The 23632-nt window shown below is 42.8% G+C and overlaps 1 protein-coding gene across 3 annotated transcripts; it reads left to right on the forward strand.

Annotated features, from left to right (window-relative positions):
* The first annotated feature begins 1892 nt into the window (after window positions 1–1892).
* Window positions 1893–22861, forward strand: wnt11 (wingless-type MMTV integration site family, member 11). Of its 3 annotated transcripts, none has more exons than XM_028595625.1 (6): window positions 1893–2059; window positions 12556–12751; window positions 15163–15407; window positions 17103–17380; window positions 17811–18103; window positions 22299–22861. In XM_028595625.1, the coding sequence occupies exons 2-6, from the start codon at window positions 12669–12671 to the stop codon at window positions 22471–22473; spliced, it is 1074 nt and encodes a 357-aa protein (XP_028451426.1). In that variant the 5' UTR covers window positions 1893–2059; window positions 12556–12668; the 3' UTR covers window positions 22474–22861. The 3 variants fall into 3 exon arrangements, with proteins under 3 accessions (XP_028451426.1, XP_028451425.1, XP_028451427.1); XM_028595624.1 differs by lacking the exon at window positions 1893–2059 and adding an exon at window positions 9961–10216; XM_028595626.1 differs by lacking the exon at window positions 1893–2059 and adding an exon at window positions 11364–11519.
* The last annotated feature ends 771 nt before the right edge of the window (window positions 22862–23632 follow it).

The following is a 23632-nucleotide window of genomic DNA, read 5'->3' on the forward strand; positions in this document are numbered from 1 at the left end:
TTTTTGGCTTTTAGGTTTCTCATTTTTTATTTCAAGCTAGACGTGCAGTAGGACTTTCATGTGTTGTCAAGTCTGCCGTCACATCTGTAACTCAACACAAGATGGCGCAGTGGGGCTGTAGTTTGTCTTAAGAGGAAATGACTGAATCTGCTCAGAAGTGCCACTCTAAATATGTGACTATACCGCTCAATTTTATCACTAAATGTTTTTTGTAGATGTTGACTAATTCCTGCAGGGATGGTACAGTAATGAAGTCCGTCTGGGCAGAAGGAAATCCTGGAGGTTGCTAGCTAATTTAACTTAACCAGTTATACGTTTTAGCATTACTACTTTGGTAAATGAAAATACACAACCATCCAGAACCTGTATGATTATTATTATTTTAAAGGTGAAGGAAGGGTGGAAAAAACTATTAGATTACAAATAAATTAGCGGTTATATGCTCATGGGGCATTTCTGTTGTTGTCCATACAGGCTGGCAGTGTTAATGATTGCTTACTGAAAATAGGCCGTTCACCCTCCAGGGTATAATGTAATTCTTGCATGATTCATGTAACTGATAATCAAGGATGTGGGTTTAGAGGGAGCGTTGTTAAGGTCATACAACCACTTCATTCTCTCAAGATACCTGGTAAATATTTATTTTACAATTACCTTTTGTCTGCAAATAGAAGTGTAAGATATCTGCAATGCTGGGTATGTGAGAGACAGGCTGGACAAGCATTTGTCAGTAATGCAAATCGTGGCATTTGGGCTCCATTGTAGTTTGGGTTAATATGTAATTTCTAAGAACAAGTGTGTTCTGCCTTTCTTGTAAATTATTTGCTATGACTTCCAACCTGGTGTATAAGCCTTTATAAAAGGTATTCCAATAACAGCTACAGTACTGATACTTGGCAAGGCACTGTAGCTGTTATTGTGTCTGGATTTATGTAAGCCATAAGTTATTACTTTTTTTATGTAACCGTTGGCCAATGGCAGTGTCCCACCAAATGTACTGAATTTAAAACTGACAAACCTGTAATCTACTGGATTGTTACAGCAACTACAATAAGGAACACCGTTTTAGCCATCAACGTTAACTTTTACATATATGTAAAACTATGTCTCGCAATGTATTTCATAAATGATAGCAGGCATTGGCCATAACCACAAAATAGAGCGTCCAAAATAAATTATTCTTTAAAGAAATATCTTTGCACGGGAAAATGTAAACGTGCTCTTACGGTCTGTGTGCCGTAAATCCTTTACTCTGATTCCGCGGGGGGTAGGTCCCATAAAGGCATCAGTATGATATTGAGAATGTTTCATAAACAGTTAAAAACTCCTTGCAACTGCTTTAAAAATCTATAGCTTTGCATTGCGTAATATTTGAATCCCTATCCTGGTTTATTCACCTTTAAAATAAAAATAAAACCGCTGATAATAAACGGATGTTATGTAATTAAGTAATTGTTGAAGATATATTGACACAGTACTCCAGGGCTTATGTAAGTCACTTTCAAGTCAAAGACATGATCCCAAGGGACTAAACTGGCATTTTTTTAGAAATATCCTACAGCTTTCATGAAAAGAAAGACTGCTGCTGTTGAAACCCTTCCACGTACTGTACACACACTGTGTGTTTGTTGACAGGAAGCCACTTTATCTTTAACACTGATAACCCCACTGAGTGCACTTTTTTTCTTTTTTTTTGTTGAAAGAAACTTGTATTCATCCTGTGAGCTGTAACAGCAGATGCGTCCGTGACAAAGCCCCGATTGTCGGTGCTCAGCTTAGTGTGAAAGGAGCATCTCCGTGCCCCCCCCCCCCACTCAGCTGCTGAGCAAACGGATCTGTCTCCACCGCGGGCCTCACTGTAGCCATATGCAGCACAGCCGGGAGCACGGGCAGCATCGTCTCCCAACCTCATCGCCGCGCTCTCCGCCAGGAGGGCCTTGTAGGGCTACCTCCTACAAGCTGTGTTTTATTTATTTACACTTTGGATGTTAAGAAGTCTCAGGTGCAGCCCGTGTGTTTGAGCGTGAAGAACACATCCTCCATCTTTAAGCAAAACAAGGTATTGCCATAATTGACCCGTGCACCAGGTTTCCTGCTGGAAGTCAAGGTTCTGCACTGATGTAAGACCCGTGGCACTCTGTAATCATGTCCATGCACAGCCAGGATATAACTACACTCTGGAGGGGAAGACACAGGGCTTAAGTGGATTTTATTTCAAGTCTCCCTTTCAGGGAAAATTGGCAGCACAGGCCTAGAAGTCAGATCCTCCTAGTATTACGAGCACAACTTTTGGTTTGAATTATTCAGACGTCAACTTGCTGATTGCACTCTTAGAGAGCACTTCATTTTTACTTGCCATTGCAAAGCTCAAGGATTAGAAACCGTAAGTGAAATGTGAAGGATTGTCTTCGGTGAGCGTGTTGAACCAACGCTGAAGTGTAGCGGAGATTATCCGATCACGAAGCAATAAAAACAATTTGTGGTACAATTCCTGACACACTTCATCGTCTGAGAAAAAACGGTGCTCAGCAGGCTACCTGTTTTGCACCGGTGCAAAAGCATCCATTTAATTGTTTCTGGAACATTGGTCCCAGAGCAATGTGGGCACGCGGTTTGGAATTTGAGCTTTAAACATTTATAAGGATGCTCTGGCGCTCTCACGCCTCCGCCAACCACAATCTAAAGGACTATATTCATAAGAACCAGATGTATCTGCACAATTTATCTATTGTGCTGTTTAGAGGCCTGCAGCCGGGCTGGTGCCTGTCCTTCCTCAATCGCTCTTCGGCTTCATGTTTACCAGGAGGCGTGAGCGGGGAGAGCGCCCCCAGACTGCTGAAGTCATCCCCCCACCCACATGGTTCACCTCCACCCCCACCCTCTGCCCTCAACACCTTTTATCCTCTTCAGCACCACCTCTTCAGACACAGTGACATGGCTTCATACAGTGTGATAAAGGGCCTGTGTGAGACAGTCCTGCCACACTTAACGCTGGAAGCAATGTCTCTTTTATAAGTACAGTACACCCCCAAATATAATTTGTGTGTTCATTTTGTAGTGATGTACGGTATAGCTCAGCTTTAATTCATGACTTGGACCAGATTAAAGTACGGAGCCCCTAAAGGGACGCAGGATTTTTTTTTTTATCCTGCACACTAGAAACTTCTCTCATGAGCACGAGATACACGAGAAACCATTATTAAACCATTATGACCAATTATGCTAACAAAGTGCTAAGATAAGATAAGACTTTATTGTCCATTGAAAACGGTTAACAGTTACCTTATTGTCTTTCACTTTGTCGATGACACTCTTCTTATACATTTTGTTGCGTTTTCAGGAAGATGAATGCCTCCTCCTCGGCCGCCATTCTGACCAGCTGGTTCTCAGATTGGTTTTGCGTGCTCACGAGAAAAAAACAAAAAATTATAATTCCCCTTGTCCCTTTAGGGCCTCCATATCAAAGAGACAGCCTGCAGTGATGATGTCATGAGACAAATCATGCAGCTGCTCCATAAATAATAACAACAAAAAAACAAGATATTATAGATTTATAGACACGTCTTCTAATTCACAGCTGGGAATGCTGCACTTGCATTGAAATATAACTTATGACAAGACCATTGGTGCAGTCACGTATTCTGTGTCAATGAAAGAAATCTAAATCATGTCATCGGATAAACATCATCGGTGAATGCCTTACTCTTCTAATTTCCATTTGAGGTGACAGTAGTGTGTGTTTAAATGAATTGGAGTGAATAAATATGTAGTCCCAACTCAAGTTTTTCGGTGTAAATGCACGTTTTGCATCGTTTTGGCCGATCGTCCAAACGAATCCTGTCGACGCACTGCCTGAAGACCTACTTTTTTGTAACCTGGTCCCAGTCTTCGTGTCGATGATGTCATCGCCACACCCCTCGACCTCTAGCCTTCGACCTCTTCGCCCGCGACGACGTCTCATAACAACAACAACTCTAACAGTTGGACTTCACTGTCGGTCCACACAAACAATTCCAGTTTCCTTGCACTAGCCATTTTCGTTGTCTTCTTGCGTTTGGTTTCTTCTTCTACTGTCTGTTTGTATACAGCCATAGACGGTATGTAGAATGCACCAACAGATCCCGTTGCTCTGGACGGAGACCAGTGAAAGATATTAGAAGTCACTTTTCCGGTGAGCGCTGAGCGTTACTGAGCAGCCTCCAACTGAGCTTGAAGACGTAGATGTGACGTGACCAACCTGTCTGAAAGTTGGAAGTCTTCTGGTAGATGTGCCAAGAGAAATCTCAATCAAAGATTGCTTTGGTACGTGTGGACATGGCCTGAGGCACTTGGGAGTGTAAGTACATACTTACATACTTGCCTTGATGAAGGCCGAAACACGTTGCCTTGTTTTAACAATGTAGCCAAGAAATATAATAAAGGCTTTTTAAAAGTTACCCTCCCAAGAGCCTCCGTGTCCTCAAACCCTTAAATAAATATGTCATCTATAATCTGTTTTTAGGTTGGGTTTTCCCATTTAAAGCCAGTTCGGTTGTCGGAGCTTGTTTTCATGCAGTGAACGCACTCATTTAACCCAGATTAATGATGATCTGGTGATGTGACAGGACGGCGATGTGATTAATTAGTTGTATTACTGGAATCCACTCCTCTCTTGGCTGGTTAACCCATAATGCAGGCAATGTTTATACCCTCAGCTCAAACCAGAACAGCCATGGAGGTTGAGTTTTTTTTTTTTTTTTTTTTTTTTTTTTTTTTTTTTTTGGGGGGAGTGGGAATGGAATGACCCTCCAAGTGCTGGTAAACTCCTGGGCTCCATGAACACAGCTCACGGTCTCCTGTAGGACCACATGACGTGTTCAAAAGTGCCACCCATCTGTCACTTGAAAGGGCTCTGTCCTTTGAGCACAATGGAGAAAGAGGTTATAAACAAATGGTATACAAAAGACACGAGTCCAGTCAGACAGACTGGACGGAGCTTGTTGTTTCTGAGGCGATCCCCACTGAGCTACGGCAGCTTTCACGGGAGGGAAACCAGAGGGTGATTGCATTTTCACAGGGCTCATCCCAAGCTGTCACCGTCCCTCTGAGGTGAGGGTCTGACTTGACAGATTTACCCCTTGATACTGACCGTGGATGATTATCCATAATGTTCTTGTTATTTTGTCAATAACGAGCCGGCAGCAGAGCCCTGCGCCGTTCACCGTTTGGTTGGAGATGAGAGGCTAAATATAAAAAAACAATCGTTACAATATGGTTCACCAGTTGGTTCTATTTGAGAACTCCCTTTGAAGTCGTTGCTTTATTATATCTGCGATGGTTGTTAATCAGACTCCTGGTTTTAATTTTGGTCGGACATTTATCCATGGTTAAAAAATAGGTTTAGTTGGTAATAGAGAACAGGCAGAAATGAACATACCTCATCAGAGAGTTAAACCTTTATTAGGTTATCATTGGGGTTTGCATGTTCCATCATTTTATCAAAAATTGACAAAATAAAAAGCGACTAGATTAAGAAAACTAAAAAACGTGGCAGTGTGCTTATGAGAATCTTTTTTTTTTTCCCCCGTGGTTGTGTAATAATGGTTTGGCATTAAAGCTGAACTAAGTCAGGAACATTCCATCTACATTCATTTCCCTTTTAAATCATTGTGAAACATGTAGCAAAGAAGAAAAAAAAAAGTAAATTAAGATTAAACTTATTTTGATTCATTTGCATTGTTCGTTGGAGGCCAGTTTGGTTTATATGGATACTGACGGGAGCATGGGAGTATTTTCCAGCGGCATAATAGAAACCCTGCACCCATTCAGGCTCTGATCCTCCTGGGTGAAAGTTGAGTGTCCTGAGCACCCACCCTCCCTTCCCCCCCACCTCGGTGAGCCTCCAGATTCGTGATATTGGCTCGAACCACTTGACATTCGAAGGACAAAGGCTCAATGCTGTGAGCCTGAGGATTCCTTCCTCCCAAACATTAACGCTGCATTTAGCCAGAGCTGGGCTAAATCCATCCTTCATTCGGGCTATTTTGAAATTGCATATTTTTCTTAAACATTTAATCTGACAACATTTTGTGCAACACAAGAATTGTGATATACAGTTTGCACATGCACTGTTTCAGCAAAGGCAATTAAGTTACGGTTTCTATTTATGTACATTTACATTTTGGGGTCTTGGAATATGTCATTGGGGTTATATGATATCCCATAATTTAAAGGGATTTATCTAATGTACTGATTGAAGCTCATTTGAAAATAAACTTCCAGCTCAGGCTCGACCACATCTTAAACAAAAGTGTGTTGTAGAAATAATTTCTTTTTTAAATAGAAAACAAGTCCTAGAACCCTGGAAATGTTTTTATTGTAAATAAAATAGGACATCTTTTCATAGACACGTTGTAGGTTTTTGTCCGGTAATCCCACCATGTCCAAAGCTGATTAACGTGACAGGACAATGTAACTGTAATATTATCTCCGTAAAGCCGGTTCTGATCCTTCATGTGGATTATCATAACTCATCTCTGATTCCGCTGTTATGTGACATGAGTTATTTCATTATCATAGACTCCGGTGGAGCGCTTATCCCCCCCTCAGTCTCCCTCAGAAGGTGACCTCCCCCTCTGTGTTGCTTGGAAGGTGAGATGTGAAGATCAAGGGGCTGCGTGTTGATCCTAGCTCAGGAATGGAGAGCCTGAGTGTAAAAAGTCTCTCTGTAGACGGGCCCGGTCCTGCTGGAAGCGCCACGACTCCCACACACGCTCCGACCCGTGCTTATTCGCAGTTGACTGCCATGTAAAACACACTGACTGTCTGGAACCAGGATCACAGCCCCACTGTAAACACGGAGCTATCATACTGTGTGTGTAAAATGTATTGGTGGACCCTGTTTGGCCAACAGATTTATGCCTCATTTTCACCGCGTGGTTCAGCTCGATTTAAATCACTTTTGGTACCAGGTGCTTTTGTTTGATTTCGTTTTTCCTTTTGATTGGCAACCAAACAAAGGAACGTCTGCACTTTGTCATTTGTACGGCATAGTGTGCGGGGAAGTGTGCGGCGAAGTGTGTGCTGTATAGTGTGTGGCGAAGTATGCGGCGTAGTGTGCGGCGAAGTGTGTGCTGTATAGTGTGTGGCGAAGTATGCGGCGTAGTGTGCGGCGAAGTGTGTGCTGTATAGTGTGCGGCGAAGTGTGTGCTGTATAGTGTGCGGCATATATAGTGTGCGACATACTGTACAGTGTGCGTCATACAGTGTGCTGTGCGGCGTACGTAGTGTACGCCATAGTGTGTGGCGTAGATTTGCCGGCTGCCATTTAAAAAAAAATCTGGATTGAGTGTATAAAAAAAAACTTGCAGTTGCTTTTGACGGTAGCTTGGCTTTTTAAAAAATGTCGGGTTTGTGCGAGATGTCCAGTGTCGCGCTAGGGACGATTCTCTCTGACCAATCAGTGGCCTGCACCGGTTCAACTCCACCTGCTAGTATCGGCTCAGCTCGCTCGGGAACCTCGACCGAGGTGGTACCAAAAAAAGCACAGTACCAGGTGCCAGGTACTATCCGGAACTTTTTTCTCATGTAAAACACGAGTTGAGTAGAGCCGTGCCGTACCATGCGGTGGAAACAGAGCGTACTGTAAGACACACGATCAGGGTGTTTCCCAGAAGAAGAGGGCTTGTTGTGGTCTGTGAGTGTGTGTGCAGAGACAGCGTGACAACACCTGATCTGCTGTTCCCGAAGCAGAGCAGCTAGCAGTGCACGAGGCCAGACATGTTAGCTAATACCACATTGCGAGGTCAAGGTCTGGACAACAGCTCACTATTGCCTTTGTCTGAGCGCTGGAGGTGCAGCAGATTTTCAGGGAAAACTATACATTACTCTCCCCCAGCTGGCTCTGCACTGTATCACTTACAATGTGCTTCGCATTGAAGGATATCAGCCGGTGCAGGAAAACTCTAACTTTAAGAAGGTTTATTTAAAAAAAACAAAAGTTGGATAGCTTTTGTGTGTGCATGTGTGTACTTAGAATGCAATAATATCATGTCACATTGTGTTCAAATATATTGTAACTATTATATGGCATTCACGCAAATTAATAAAATAAGTTATTGGTGTTGTAGTGAATTAAGAGCTTTTTTTTTTTTTACATTTCAAATTGGAAATTATTCCAATGTTAAATCCACCTGTAATGTATCCTCTAGGATACATTATTGTCCAGTTTGGATAAAAGGCTGTGTCTGTAACTATGAAATTTGCCTTAAACATTTTTTAAATTTTTTTTTTTAGAAACATCTATAATGAAGGCAATGTGCTAACAAAGGATTGACTGTGCAAGGCAGAGTTTTGCCACAGCCCTCGTAATTGGATTTTTTTGTTGGTGCGAGCGCACAAAAGAAACAGAAAACAAAAAAAACGCAACAACGTCTGAATGTAAATCATTGTTTCTAAATGGATTTGGATGGAAAGCATGAGGACACTGACATTTTCAGTAATTTTAATGGATTGATTCAGTTATTTAATATGTTTCCATAAGGCTGTACATTTGAAATCCACAGATACGGTGCATGTTTAATTTCAGACAATTTCTGAACAATAAGGGCACTTTTGCTCCTCGTTTGGACCAGTACTCTAAGTATGTGTCCCTTTGTACATCTTCATAATAAAATATCTTCTGATACACAAATATCTCAGTGGCATTTTAATGCTATTCTTACTTTAATTATAGCAATTGTTGTAGTGCTAAAACTGATATGGAATATTATTCTATAAGAAATTAATATTGTAATATTACTATTTTAGGGTCAAAAAAATAAAGAAAAGTTCTAAAGAAGATCGCAAAACTGTAATAACTGAGTGGCATTTGATTTTTGGCATACAGAAATATTATTGTAAAGCAGGGACACTTTTTAGGGTTTATGTAGCAGTTCATGTTTTACAGCCATATGAAACCCTGTATAGAATAATTGGCTACATGAAACTATTTGCTACTATTAAGCATAAAGATAAGGTCGCTACAAAGTGTCCTTTGAGAACTTCAGGAATCTTGAATGGCTTTTTCTGGGAGCATGATACCGGAGCAGCTCTAAAAATGCCATTAAAATAAGGTCACTGTGTGGACTATTCATCACCACAGACACACTCACTCCCTCCACTTCCCTGCGGGACTATTAGGGGTCTAGTCCAGCGTATGTTCTCTAGGATATCAAACTGCAATACTTGTATTTTATATGATATGTTATATTATAGTCAGTGGAGGGAAGTATCCTGATCCTTTAGGCTACTTAAGTAAAAGTACTAATACCAAACTGTAAAAAAATACTCTATTACAAGTAAAAGCCCTGCATTGAAGATGTTACTCAAGTAAAAGTGTATGATTATCATCGGAAGAAAAAAAAATACATAAAGTATTTAAAGTGAAAGTAGGCTACTCAATGCAGAAAAACCCTCTCATTTTAGAAAACCGTTCTGTCAATCAACTAAGTGATTAATCGAGGAATCGTCTCAGCTGGACTTGTAGGCCGTCATATTGTTGGGTAGTTTAATTTTTAATAACACATTGTGTTTTATAAACTATATGTTCCGTGTGCAGAAATCTTAACCCGTAACTAAAGCTGTAACAGATGAATGTAGGGGAGTAAAAAGTCCAATATTTCTCTCTGAAATGTAGCGGAGTAGAAGCAGAGAGTGGCACGAAAAATAGGCTACAAGTAGCTCAACATTTGTGCTTCAGTAGGCTACCAGTACTCGAGTAAATGTACTTGGTTCCATTCCACCGCTGATGATATCGTATTATGTCCGAGTGTCCCGGTGCGGCGTGCTAAGCTAGCCTCTATATGCTAATGCGGGTCTGACATCAGCAGTGAGATCAAAGCGGGGCAGCGGGGATTTAAAGCGGAGTCTGTCCCACTCAGTCTCACTCTCTCTCCTCTCCTCGGACCTCTCTCTCTCTCCCTCTCTCTCCCTCCCTCTGTCTCTCTCTCTCTGTGTGTGTGTGTCTGTCCCACTCACACACGCTCACACACTCAACGACACCGCTGCGATAGGCTACACACCATGCGTACCTGTCCGGAGCTATTCTACCACCCCATGCTGGATTTTACCCCCGCATCTGGCTGAAACCGACGCAGACACCGCTCTGAAAGGATATTCCGGCTGCTGACTTTATTTTTGTCCGTTTTGTTTGTTATTTTTTGTTGTTTGACGTGGAGAGCCGAGAGTCACGGCAAAGGTGAGTTGAACTAGTTTGTCTAGAGGAACAGTTTTATGTTACTGCGTGCTCTATAACGCCGATGTGTCTGTTTGCGAACACGTTTAGGATGATTAGAAACGGAATCGTCTGTCTGTCGTTTTTTTTTTTTTTTTTTTAGCTGCTGAAGAAATGGTGGGGATGATTTATAACAAAGATTTAAGATAGGAGAAATCGGGGTGAGCTGCCTTCACTGTATGATCCCACTTTAATTTCCAAAGATTCCATGCTTTTTATTTTATTTTTTATTTTTTCCACTTCGGTGCAACCTGCTTCCTAAGACTTGTGTCTTTAAAGTGACTTTGAAGTCTCTCCTCATCTGTCTTCCCAAGCAGATTGGCTAACGGCATTATTATTATTACTATTATTATTATTATTATTGGAACTATCCTTGTCCGACCTTGTTGGTTAATTTCGGCTAATTAGATCCCCACAATCGTCGGGAAATATGATGAATGGTTCACTTGGTGTGCCTTGCCCTGGCTTATCTCGGCTCGGTGTGAGAGACACACATCGCATGGTGTGTGTGTGTGTGTGTGTGTGTGTGTGTGTGTGTGTGTGTGTGTGTGTGTGTGTGTGTGTGTGTGTGTGTGTGTGTGTGTGTGTGTGTGTGTGTGTGTGTGTGTGTGTGTGTGTGTGTGTGTGCGTGCGTGCGTGCGTGTGTGTGTGTGAGTGAGTGAGTGTGTGTGACCCTATCAGCCTTTATCTTCCAAGTGGGGAAACAGGAGCTGCCATTCAAACCGCTTCGGCCAAATGTAAATTTAAACAGGGATTTATAGGCCAATTTCAACAGATAGACCTGTAAGACCAATAAGCGGCGAACAAAGACTGGAAATAGTTAGTTTTTACTCAGTAGTAGGCTAACCTAAAGGTTATATATATATATATATATATATATATATATATATATTTTATTTTTTATTTTTTTTTGCATATTTTAGCCTACAGGTCAGTGCTTGGAAAGTAGTTGGCCGAGTAAAATGAGTTTCAGTGGGCTCATTTCAATAATTAATGGCACAGTTTCGGCCGCGTCTCCGCCAATCAGCGACGAGCAGCGAAACTGGCGCTTTTTAAAAGAAGAAGAAGAAGAAAAAAAAAGGGCCCATTATTCGGTTCGAGTCCGCTCAGTTTAAGCTCTCTTCAAAGAGATTGCTTATCGACAGCTCGCAGCAATCAGATAATGTTCCTGATGCGCTGATTGAAGATTACTGCGCTGATCTGGGCTTTGATCCCGCTGCTGTCAATCCATCCCCAAATCCTTCACATTGTTCCAAGTGGAGCAGAGGTGACAACTGCGACTGAATTAAAAGCTCGGCTACTAGAGACTTAAACATCGGTGCAATAGAGCCAATGAGTTTAATCAGGGGGGAATAGGACTCCTTTGTCTGAATGCATCCGGCTTAAAGTTTAGCGAAAGCTCATGTGATTGTGTAGAACAGAATGATTTTAACCTTCAGCGCCAAACAATGGGCCACTAGTAATCCGACTGCGTAACGCTCAGATATGATATCATGACTCTATTATGGAAATAATCAAGCCACTAAGAAAAGTCAGAGTTAGTGCCCACTGACCCACAATCTGTAGCCCAGACACAGCACTGTTCCCTTCATGAAAATGGAAGAGATGTCTTTGTCTTTAGGCTCTCCTTTGTCTTTAAGCCTACGCAGCTTTTCTGATTCGGATTCGGATAACAATGTATTGTCCTCGTTTCTTGTGTAAATAGAATTAGGCATGTAGAAGGAGGCCGACTATTACCAGTGTGCTTACAGTAGTGTTATTGGGCTGTCTGCAGAGTATTTCTTGCAAACAATTTCGCTCAGTTCCATTTTATTTACTTTTTCCTACCGTGTAGTTATTCTTTATTTTAATGTGTGCGTAATGTCTGAGATTTCTGATGGAGAACTAAAATAACTTTTATATTAAAATTATTTTTTATTTTTGAAATGATTATTTCACAGTGGTTCTTGAAACAGTATGAATCAGCGCACCTAGAAAAACTTTAAAAATCTGCATTCACAAGTCATTGATATTGATATGACCAGCTGCTATAATTATTATAAATCATATTCCTCCATATCTGTATAAGTGTCTCTGTGTCCCAGCCAGCAGCGGCAGATGGCCGCCCACCAAAAGTCAGGGCCTGTCCCAGGTTTCTGGGTGGAGATTGTTGGGTCTCTGTAAATTATAGTGTGGGTGTGTAGACCTACTCTATCTGTAAAGTGTACTGAGATAACTCCTGTTGTGATTTGACACTATAAACACAATAGAATTGGTGATTATTTACGTGCACGTATATATTTATATGTTATTTTTTATTACAGGGGTTTAGAAGAGGAGGCCGTGCCATGACAGTTGACTTTTGAGTCGGAGCCAGGAAGCCCAACAGCCCCAACGTATTTGTGTCCTGTTGTGAGCCCGGAGCCTCTGTCCAACCATGAGGAGCAGCTCTCATGTCCTGCCTCTGGGTGTGCTCACGGCTGTGCTGCTGTCGCAGGTCTGCTCGGGCATCAAATGGCTGTGAGTATTCTCAGGAGGGGTCGCCATCTCATTCCTTAGGCCTTTCGCCATCATTACACATGCCTTACGGTCAAACAACGTCCACACGGGTGACGTCATGAAGATGCAAGATATATTGTGCGCCTCGTTTTTCTTTTTTTTGTTGTTGTTGCACGTTTCAGTGTTTTATGGAGTGGAGGGCCTGTGGCAGCTTTGAAATGGGCCCCCAACATTCCTCAAGTTGCTCCTGATCAAGGGAGAGGCTACGTGTTCTGTGCATGTGTGTCTGATGAAGGGGACAGTGGATTAGCTGGCCGTTCTTCAAGTTATCAACAGAAACTCCTTTTTGTTTTATTAACTGTCCTTCAGTAAAAGGAGATGGCGTGCGTGTTTCAGTCCTAAGATCTCAGATGAAATGCACCCCCCCCTGCCGTATCATAAGAAGATAAGAATAGAGACTGAGATGGTGATGACGGGGCGTCGTGGCGGCGCAGACATCACCAGTGTGTGTAGTCTAGTTAGGCCTCAGTCAGTGTAAAAGTAGCGTGCGGAAGAGGCAAGCTGCAGTGGCCTAACTGTTGACACAAATGTGGATTGCTCGTCCTGAGCACCACGCAGCTTTTATGCTCGAGTAAAAGTAAACAATCGTTTGCGCAATCATTTTTTGGAAAGTCCATAAAATTTCCAAGTTGCTATTTTTCGAATTTGCTTACGTTCCGATTGATTGTTTGGTATTCTCATAAAGGCTTTGAGGTTTTTCTTCACAATTTGCGGGGCTCTGTTTATCCCCCCCCCTGCGCCTTAAAACACAACTTTCCAGCGTTGGCTCGACCCAAAGCATCCATGGCTTCTTATCGGAGCGAGGGCCTGTTACGCTCACAGTGGGACGACTTAAGCAGATGTGCCCATGAGAGCTGGTGATGGCATGTGCTAAATCTAAGCTCTCTTACAGTCCTGATAATGCGCAGCGGTGCAATGCAAAACAGATGCGGCTGTAAACACCTGCGAGTGCCGGGTTACCCCCAGCCCGGCAGAGTCACAGCTTATCATTGGGCACAGAGCGGCGGCCCCCTTCGGCCCCCTAATGCAAAACAGGCCAAGGTGCAGGCGGCCCTGCCCGGTTCTCACGCACTCTCAGCAGAGATGGAGACACAGAAAGCAGAGATCAGAGCTAACCTGCTCCGCCTGTGGTTTCTCTCTTAAAGTCAATACTCAACCAAATGTGCGCAGCCCTTAATAGTCTGTAAACAGACGACTCACGTCAAACTGAGGCCATAGAGGACGACACCTTCTGTGGTGGAATATTCAAATGCGAGGGATATGTGTAGTTTTTCATCTGACCGGTATTTTATTTTTTGGAATATCTTGAGGCCTCTTCTGTGCTTTAACAAAAGAAAAGCCCTGTGCCAAAACGTGTCACTTATATTTTATGCATCCTCGGCTGACTTTCCTTCGGGGTTTTCACGGTGATAAGATAGTTCTTCTCTGCATTGCAACGCATGCCAAACCATTTCCCCGCCTGGAGCACTATCTGTTTCAATTTTTCAATTGTTTGCGCTGATGTGTCTCAGAGGCTTGAAATGGGTGTACACGAGAAACTCAAATCACTAACACACCGCGGTAACTAAAACTCACAGCATTGGTATTCCCATAAACATGATCCTTTTAAAACTCATGAAACTAAAAAACCCGATTAAGCAATCATCACATTGTCGTCGCCACCACAATTAAGAGAAAATGTATTGCAGGGCCGCAGCGGGCGATTATTTTCATTGTCGATTCATGATTTTCTCTGTTAATCGAAGAGGCGTTTGGTCTTTAACCCCTGTGTTGTATACGTTTTTTTTGTCACTTCTTACCGATGTTTTTGTCACATTTTTGTCACTCTTTTCAACGTTCTTTTATAAAAAATAAAATAAAATCTCCAAATGCTATAAAATTGAATAAAACACCCAAATTGAATGAAAGTACTGAGCTGATCTTTTATTTTACTTGTGAAGAGTAATGGTTGTATGGAACCATCCACGTTACTGTTTTATTTTTTCAGATCAATTTGTTATTGTTTTTTTTTTAATCATTTAGACACACAGAACAGAGAAACACAAACTGAACAAGAATTAAAAAACCTCTGTCTGATATAGAAACGTTTTGAACATCCATGGGTCAAATTTGACCCAAGGACAACAGGAGGGTTAAAATGCCAGAAAAAGGAATGGAAAATGTCGACCAGTGTTTCCCCAAATCCCAAAATGACATTCTTAACTGTCTCTTCTTGACAAGCTGGAATCAGACAATGTTTGACTTATTTTCATGAAAAGTGACTCAAACCGATTAATCGACAACTAATCGATTCATCTTAGCAGCGCTAGTGTATTATATAATGCATACTGACCAATACGTCTTGTTTGTGTTTAACCCCCCCCCCTCCACAGGTCGATATCACACGCCCCTTCATCTTTACACATCAACCAGACCCAACACTGTAAGCTGCTGCCCGGCCTCGTGTCCTCCCAGGCTCAGCTGTGCCGCAGCAACCTGGAGCTCATGCAAACCATCATCACCGCGGCCCGCGAAGTCAAGAAAACGTGTCAGAAGACCTTCTCTGACATGCGTTGGAACTGCTCGTCCATCGACATCCCCCTCGATGCTCCGAAGTATCGGCCAGACCTCGACCGAGGTATGGATCATAAGCACTTTGGGATGACAGCGCCGACGCTTTAGTTTTCCTAAGAGCCGCTCCAAGTTTTTTTTTTTTTCAGCCCACAAGAATGTGGTGTTTATAGTCATGCTTGCCGTTCAATGAATGTTTAAAATCGAGGTCATGAAGTGTGCTGCATTTATTGCTGTTGAGTTTACAGTAACTGGTGAAGCGATCCTAAGCCCTCTAATGGCGTCTGTGGTCAGACTGTACACAATACATGTGTCTTGTCTGTATTGACCTGGCTGCTATCTAAAGACTTTGATACAGAATGATGTTCTTTTCAAAATTGACTGAGGATACGTTGCCTCATCTTTCCCCTTCTTTGGCCTGCCAGCCAAATAATTCCGTAATTTATTCCGGAGAAGCCTTCACCAGTCCCTTTTACTGACGCTGTTATTTGAGACGACCCCCACACACAACATGCGTTTACAGCATTATGAGCACCCGCCTGTTTGCGTTGCAGTCTGACTTTCTCTGGCCAAAAATGAGTTTGAGTGTGCTAAAGTTGTGGGTTGGGAGGGGTTGTGGGGGGGGTGTGTGTGTGTGTGGGGGGGGGGGCTGTGCAGCGCTCCCCACAAAGAACATGGCTGCCATTTGCCAAATGAACAGTCTGCACCGAACAGGAAATGGCTCATCTCTGTCCAGGGATGGCTTTGATCTAAGCAGCCCACGGTCATCCATGATTTCTTCCCTTACTTCCAATTGCTTCCCGGCCTTTACCATATGTGCTTGCTTTGCGTGTACGCACATCACCGCCAATTACATCAGAGCTCACTCTGCGTTACAGCAGGAGCAGTGATGGACTATGTTTGATGGTTTCATCTTGTGCACACGGTGGGGCACTGAGAGGGAAACAGGACAGATGGATAGCAGAGAAGTCCATTATACAACACAAGAGAACGTTTGAGAACGTTCTGTGGATGTTTTGATTTACGGTTTTATTATTTGCCGTAATAACTTTTCATCATTGGAACCAACAGAAATTCAAACTGACAGTTACCCGCTTAATGCTAACACCTTAGCATACATTGTGACAAATGATAAACCAGCGTAGTGTACACATCCAAATAACCTAAATGAGACAAAATATTCACACTCTGTACTGGCAGCTCCCTATGTCGAGTAAATATTATTTAATGTATTACATTTCTGAATATACAGTTGCTTTGCTACCAATAACTACTACTGTAGAGCTGAAACGATTAGTCAATTAATCAATCAACAGAAAAACAATCTGAAAGTATTTTAAATAAACGAGTCATTGTTAAAGTCATTTTTCAAGCAACAATGCCAAACAGTTACTAGTCCCAGCTTGTAAGTTGTAAGGATTTGCTATTTTTCTCTGTCTTGTGTGATAGCAAACTTGAGTTTTGGATTATTGGTTGGACAAATCAAGACATCTGATGACGTCACCTTGGGCTTTAGGAAACTTGACTATATTCTGACTGATTTAATAGACCAAAAGAGTACTCTGTAAATAGAGAAAGCAATTGATGATGAAATAATCGTTGCATTTGCAGCCCTAAAAACTGCTAGTGACCGCTGACTATAAGTCGTGCTTGCATGTTTGCATTGAACTCTAGAGAAAAAAGAAATAGATCTTTGAGTGCCTTTGATGGATGCGTTATCAGTTCCCTTGTATCATTTGTGTTTCTTCTTCTGTTTCGACAGGAACAAGAGAGGCTGCATTTGTGTACGCCCTGTCCGCAGCAGCCATCAGCCACACCATAGCACGGGCGTGCACGTCTGGAGATTTGCGGCTATGCTCGTGCGGTCCTATTCCAGCGGAGATCCCCGAGCCTGGCTACCGCTGGGGTGGCTGCGCCGACAACCTGCACTACGGTTTGCTCATGGGCTCCAAGTTCTCTGATGCGCCCATGAAGATGAAACGCTCAGGCTCCCATGCCAACAAACTGATGCACCTACACAACAGTGAAGTCGGAAGACAAGTAAGCAATGTGGCCATCTTTTTTGCTCGCCTTAAAACGCTAAGTGCAAAAATGCAAAGATGTTTCTAAATAAGTTTGAAATGACACTAGTTTGAAAGTTTGAAATGGACACTATCATTTCAATTGACAGTGGCAAGTTTTTCCTCGCCACTGTCGCAATAGCCACCGCTAATGCTTGCTCTTGAGGGAATTACTGTAATTGTTGGGGTTTTGGAATTTATACAGTGTGGTCTAGACCTACTCTATCTGTAAAGTGTCTCGAGATAACTCTGTTATGATTTGATACTATAAATAAAATTGAATTGAAATTGCAAATGTATTTGTGTAAGTTGTATATGCTTGACTTGTACTGTACCTTATTTGTATGGATGTCAATCCCACAAAGACTGAGCCCTATCTAACGTCCCGTGTCCCCTGTCCTCATGTCCAGGCGCTGAGAGACGCGCTGGTGATGAAGTGTAAATGTCACGGTGTGTCCGGCTCCTGCTCCATAAGGACCTGCTGGAGAGGCCTGCAGGACCTGAGGGAGATCGCCATGGACCTGAAGACCAAGTACCTGTCTGCCACAAAAGTTGTACACCGGCCCATGGGGACACGCAAGCAGCTGGTGCCCAAAGACATCGACATCCGGCCGGTGAGGGAGAACGAGCTGGTCTACCTGCAGAGCTCCCCAGACTTCTGTGCAAAGAACGACAAACAGGGCTCTGTTGGCACACAGGACAGGTGAGATCATTGTGTATCGACCGTGAGCGTGCATGAGAAAAGAAGATATTTGGCCATCGTGATAGTTCTCTGTTGGATTTTTTTTTTGCTGTTGGATTAATAAGCCCGGCTCATGTCGGTGACACACCCACACAGCTGACAAATAGGAAATGGCCGATCCTGAATGTCTGGTCATTCAGGATGTTGACTCTAGTGAAGTGGCATCCTGCCTGGTGGCACCGTTTAGTTTGCAGGCTGGCTGATAACACGCAGCCGCCCCTGAGAGTGCTCTGTCTGTGGCCTGCCTGAGCATGTGTCACTGAAAAGGCCACTGAAAAGACTGGAGTGGTTGTCCCACTATCTAATGACTAATGCTGTTATTCTTAGGACTGAGTGCACTCCAGCTGATATCGATTGGAGAGGGCCAAGCAAATGGGTAAAATAGTCCCCCAGAGATAAAGGCTTATTCACACCGTTGAGCTCCAGTGTTTTTGTTGGGACAGTGTTACGTGCCAGCCTGCTGGTTTGTGCCCTGTGAGAAGTTGGTGGGCAGCATGGAGCCCATTTGTCTGGGGGTCTGACTCAGGCTGAGATCTGGCTAACCAATATCAGAGAAATATGGCACAATGTTCCGTAACTGGGTTTCAGAGACGGACAGAGTGCATCTCAGGCTTTACTATTTAGTTTTAAATTGCATGGGCGCTGGAGGCAAATTCGGAGCATGACTAGTGTGGTTGCGGAAGTTTCTCTGTTCATATAAAAACTTGATTGCATATAATTTCAACCGCTGATCATCTGTTTGTTTAAATGGACACACCAGACACTTTTATAAGAATAAATTCTATGTTTAGCGCATCCACATCGTACTTCACGCTTCATTGTCAACAGCCAGCAGCCGTGGCTGAGTGAGCCACTGAGGATAAAAAAGCTCCACTAAATGGCATGTGATGTATGTTAAAAATGGCATACATCATATGACTGTCATATCATGCGTCCCTCAGCTGTAGGCCACTCTACAGATAACCAGAAGAAATGCTTCACGTCAAGGACGCTCACTGTCGCTCGTCTGCAGCAGCCACACACAGTCTGCAACACGAGTGCTTTTGCCAAATCATTAGGCTCCCGCTTCGCTGGCGTCGTTACATGAATGTGTGACGCTGATGCCTGTGTGTATGAGCGTCAGTGCTTCCCCTAGGTCGATTGCTTCAGCCTGGCAGGTTGCTTTTAAACTTTCTTTAAAGGTCCCATGACATGAGAAATTCACTTTATGAGTTTTTTTAACATTAATATGAGTTCCCCCAGCCTGCCTATGGTCCCCCAGTGGCTAGAAATGGTGATAGGTGTAAACCGAGCCCTGGGTATCCTGCTCTGCCTTTGAGAAAATGAAAGCTCAGATGGGCCGATCTGGAAGCTTCTCCTAATGAGGTCATAAGGGGAAAGGTTACCTCCCCTTTCTCTGCTTTGCCCGCCCAGAGAATTTGGCCCACCCATGAGAGAGAGAGAGAGAGAGACATCATGGCTTTCAAATGAGCAAAGTGGCCACACCCCCACCCTCCACCTTGCCACAGTATTAGGGGACCACTAAGGTCTATATAAAAGAGACTTCAGATACAGTATTAGGGGACCACTAAGGTCTATATAAAAGAGACTTCAGATACAGTATTAGGGGACCACTAAGGTCTATATAAAAGAGACTTCAGATACAGTATTAGGGGACCACTAAGGTCTATATAAAAGAGACTTCAGATACAGTATTCGCTGCTTCGCCTGTTACTGCTGTTAGTTCCTTGCAAGTAATGGAGCATTTAAAAGGATGTTTTTTTTAGCTCAATTAAAAACACAAGAACATCGGACCCGTTAGCACGTTAGCGTGTCCTTCACTAACACGCAATTTCCACCAACTGCAGAACGGCTGCAGCCATGACTGACAGCTGAAGTCACGAGGACACACGAGATCTCGCGAATTCACGTATGGTCGCGCGATATAACAGGATGTAGTTTCTATGAACAGAACCACAAACGTGACTTCAGGTCTGTCTCCGCCCATTATGACGTTTTCAAGGTGCAGTGCAGGGGAAATATGATCCGCCATGAGCACGGTGTATTTTATTTTGAAAATTAACCGCATGTTTTATTTTGTTTCTGTGCTCGACTTCCTGTCCCGCATTGTCTGCCCTGTGCTGACTTGCTGCGGCGCTCTCTGAGCCGTTCTGCAGTCAGTGAAAATACACACACTGACTTTAATTGAAACCTAATGACTCCGCCGCCGTTCCGCAGTTGGTCTAAATTGCGGGTTACGTTACCACACCTATTTGTAACCGGTACAGCGTTTCAACTGATTTAGCATTTTAGATCAAAATAAATAAATACATAGCACACTGGACCTTACCTGCTGTTACAGACGTGAACTAACAGACAGTTCATGGAGCCACGGTGGTGCGTTGTTGCAGAATAAATATAGGGGAAACACTTGCAGGGGTTTTCCTGTTGACCTAGCGGCGCACAAGGCTTGTACAATTATTGGGGAAACGCTGAGTGTGGACACTGATTATTATAATATGTGTCGTGAGGGGATTCCGAGCCATCCGCAAGACCAGATATAACGAGAGAATCTGGGACCTACAGTCATTTTAGCAGCAGTTTCTAATGGGTAAAATGTGATCAGTGGCTTCAAAAAGAAGTCGTGGCCCTGGGAATAGACATGCTATTGAAGCCTGTGCTTTAGTCTTAAATGACATTACTGTGCCTCTGCTTCAAACCAGCAGATGTGAACTACACAATGTACAGTGCTGTCCTCTTTCTCCACTTTCTTTCTCGCTCCTGACTAAACATAATCAAGTGGGTCTTACACTCATCCCCCCCCTCCTCCCCCTCCTCCTTCTTCGCTCCCGCAGCAGCCCCGGTGTCTCCCTCACCATGCTGGTCATTAACACTCTGCCGTCATAAAACAATGCAATTATGTGGAGAAGACAAGCTGAAGAAAGGGAGGGCGGCCCTGTGTATTCGGTGTGATTTACGACGGGAGGGGGCTATTCTCTGCTCATTCAGGAGTCTTTAGGCTTCTGAAATGAGAGGCTCCCAAGCATCCACTGCTCAAAAGGTTAAGTAGGGCACACAAGGACGGTCAAGCACTATAAAAGGACTATTGTGGGCTCTTCGCAGGCTGCAGGATTGTACAAAATATCTCAGAATGTCTCAGGCAGGAAACCAAGCTGAAAATATGTTAGCGTTCAAAGCTGGTTGTTCAGTCCAAACTTTACCTTCCCTTTTCTCTATCTTGTTGAAGCAAAAATGCATACTTTTAACTAGGGCTGTCAAAATGATTGCGTTAATAACTGGGGGGAGGTTGTCTGGGGGTGTCTTACGGGTCTTATAATGCATCCAGTGGGTGTCTTCAAGAAACAAATCTCCTTGAGCAGAAATGGATACAGAAAAGGGTCTTTTGAATGGCAAATTCAGTATCAAAGCCCTTCCAGATGGTTCTCTAAAGTTATTTGTGTGTACTGTACTGTACTGTCGATGTGAACTGAGTTACCACGGAGTACGTCCAGTCTCAAATACCACTTGAGTATTAAAAACTTGAAAAAAATATCACTTTTAAAGTACATTTAGAACAAATAAAACAGAATTCTGATTCATTTGCGATGAATTCCTAGTGGGGATTAAGCCCTATATCTGTCTATTAACAGTTTCTGTTATGTTTTTTAACAGAAATTGTCCGTAGAATGTGATTCACAGTTGTATTTTGTTGTTTTTTTTTACATTTGGAATTGTAAAATTTGGGCTCCGACAACTTTTATCAGCCACGGAGGTTGGTTTGACAGATTAAAGAAGTCCATGTTGTTTTTCTCACCGTTTTCCCCGACATTCTGGGCGTTCTTTCCTACATTTTTTTAACACGTGGAAGTTTGTTTCCACGTTTTCACAAGTTTACTAACTGTGCAACTTTGTATGAGACAATTTTATAAAGGCCTAACAGAAAATGTTCTGTATTTCCTTTTGTTAATTACAGGGCAAAGTCCGGACACTGAGCTGCCAGAACCTTTTCTGTTATTTTATGGATTTATTTCTTAGACTATGGACACTTTCTGTTAAAACATACAGTCATACAACTGTTGATACACAGATATTTCTTAGAGTGTGTAGCCCTAGTTGGTACACAATAATAAAATGTCTAATTTAACGTTTCCCTCTCTCTTGTCTATGCTGATGTCAGGCAGTGCAACAAAACCTCCCTGGGCAGCGACAGCTGTGACCTGATGTGCTGCGGCCGCGGCTACAACCCGTACACGGAGAAGCTGGTGGAGCGCTGCCACTGCAAGTACCACTGGTGCTGCTACGTCACCTGCAAGAAGTGTGAGCGGATCGTGGAGAGATACGTGTGCAAATGAGTGTGTGTGCCGCCGCCGCCGCGCCCCGCCAGCAGTCCTCTACGTGTACCCAGCCACAGATTAACCAAAGCACTACAATACCAAGAAAAGGCTTACTTTTTTCATAAGCTTTAGCATGTGTATCTCAACGAAGATTCTTGTGTCAGTATCATTTTTTTTTTGTATCTGAATCTCCAAAGTGCCAATTGGGCTTCTACGCTTTTTTTTATTTTTTATTTTTTTTTAAACTCGCTTCACAAACCTGGACGTGGAGAGTGTGGCGACAGTGCCAGTTTACGTGAAGACGGCCGTCCTCCTGGGTATCTCCTTTTGTCTTGTTAATGATTATAAATCCCCCTAACAGGGATGTTGAAAGTCTATTTTATTATATCTCTAATTAAAAAAAAAAGAAATAATATTGGATTTTATGCTGGAGGAGAGGGATTGTCTTTTCCCCTCACTAGACTTATGTTTGCCTTTACTCCACGGAAATCCAAGGGTTCTGATGGAGCCGCGTGGTACTTTTTTTTAGGTACTCTTACAACTTTTTTTGTCCCTCTGAAGCAATGGACAATAGGTGGGGGAAAAAGAACACAAAAAAAGGGAACTTCAAGTACTTTTCAATCATGGAACATTTCTGTGGTTGACGTTTTGGACTCTCGCCATGTGTCCTGTGTGGATCTCGACATGCCTGCATCCCTGTGGATTGAGAGAAGAGCATTATCTCCTTCATGTCTGACATGCAGTTCAAAATATATTCTATTTTTTTTCGGAGCATATGAGCTGAACTCGTGGATTTTTGTAAACCACTCTTGTGTGGATGTACATACTGTTATTTTGTATACTGAAATAAAGAAAGAAGTATTTATAAAATAGTGAAATGATCTTCACCGTCATCTTTACATGGAAATTGCATGATTTTCTCTTTCTCTGTGATCCGCACTTTTGAAAATGTAGCGTGTAGCTCATCTTACACCATTTTGGCAAAGAAAAATCCATAACCACCCAGACTAATTATTTTAAACTAAGCAACATTTACTGTAATTCACTGCAAATCCAAGCGTGATAAAATAAGAGTGTACCTCAACATATAGCACACAGTGATTGTAAATCAGCTCAGCACGGTCGGTAATGAGTTGCAGGGTTCAACCTGACAGCCTATTGGGATCGCTCTCTGAAT

This window comes from Perca flavescens, chromosome 13 (genome assembly GCF_004354835.1).
Source record: "Perca flavescens isolate YP-PL-M2 chromosome 13, PFLA_1.0, whole genome shotgun sequence".
Taxonomy (NCBI): domain Eukaryota; kingdom Metazoa; phylum Chordata; class Actinopteri; order Perciformes; family Percidae; genus Perca; species Perca flavescens.

What these genes read in the sequence shown, in the direction of transcription:
- wnt11 (XM_028595625.1), top strand. Translation starts at nt 12,669, where the DNA reads ATGAGGAGCAGCTCTCATGTCCTGCCTCTGGGTGTGCTCACGGCTGTG. An exon ending in TGCTCGGGCATCAAATGGCT is followed by an intron (nt 12,752 to 15,162) that starts GTGAGTATTCTC and finishes CCCCCTCCACAG; the next exon opens with GTCGATATCACACGCCCCTT. An exon ending in TCTGTTGGCACACAGGACAG is followed by an intron (nt 18,104 to 22,298) that starts GTGAGATCATTG and finishes TGCTGATGTCAG; the next exon opens with GCAGTGCAACAAAACCTCCC.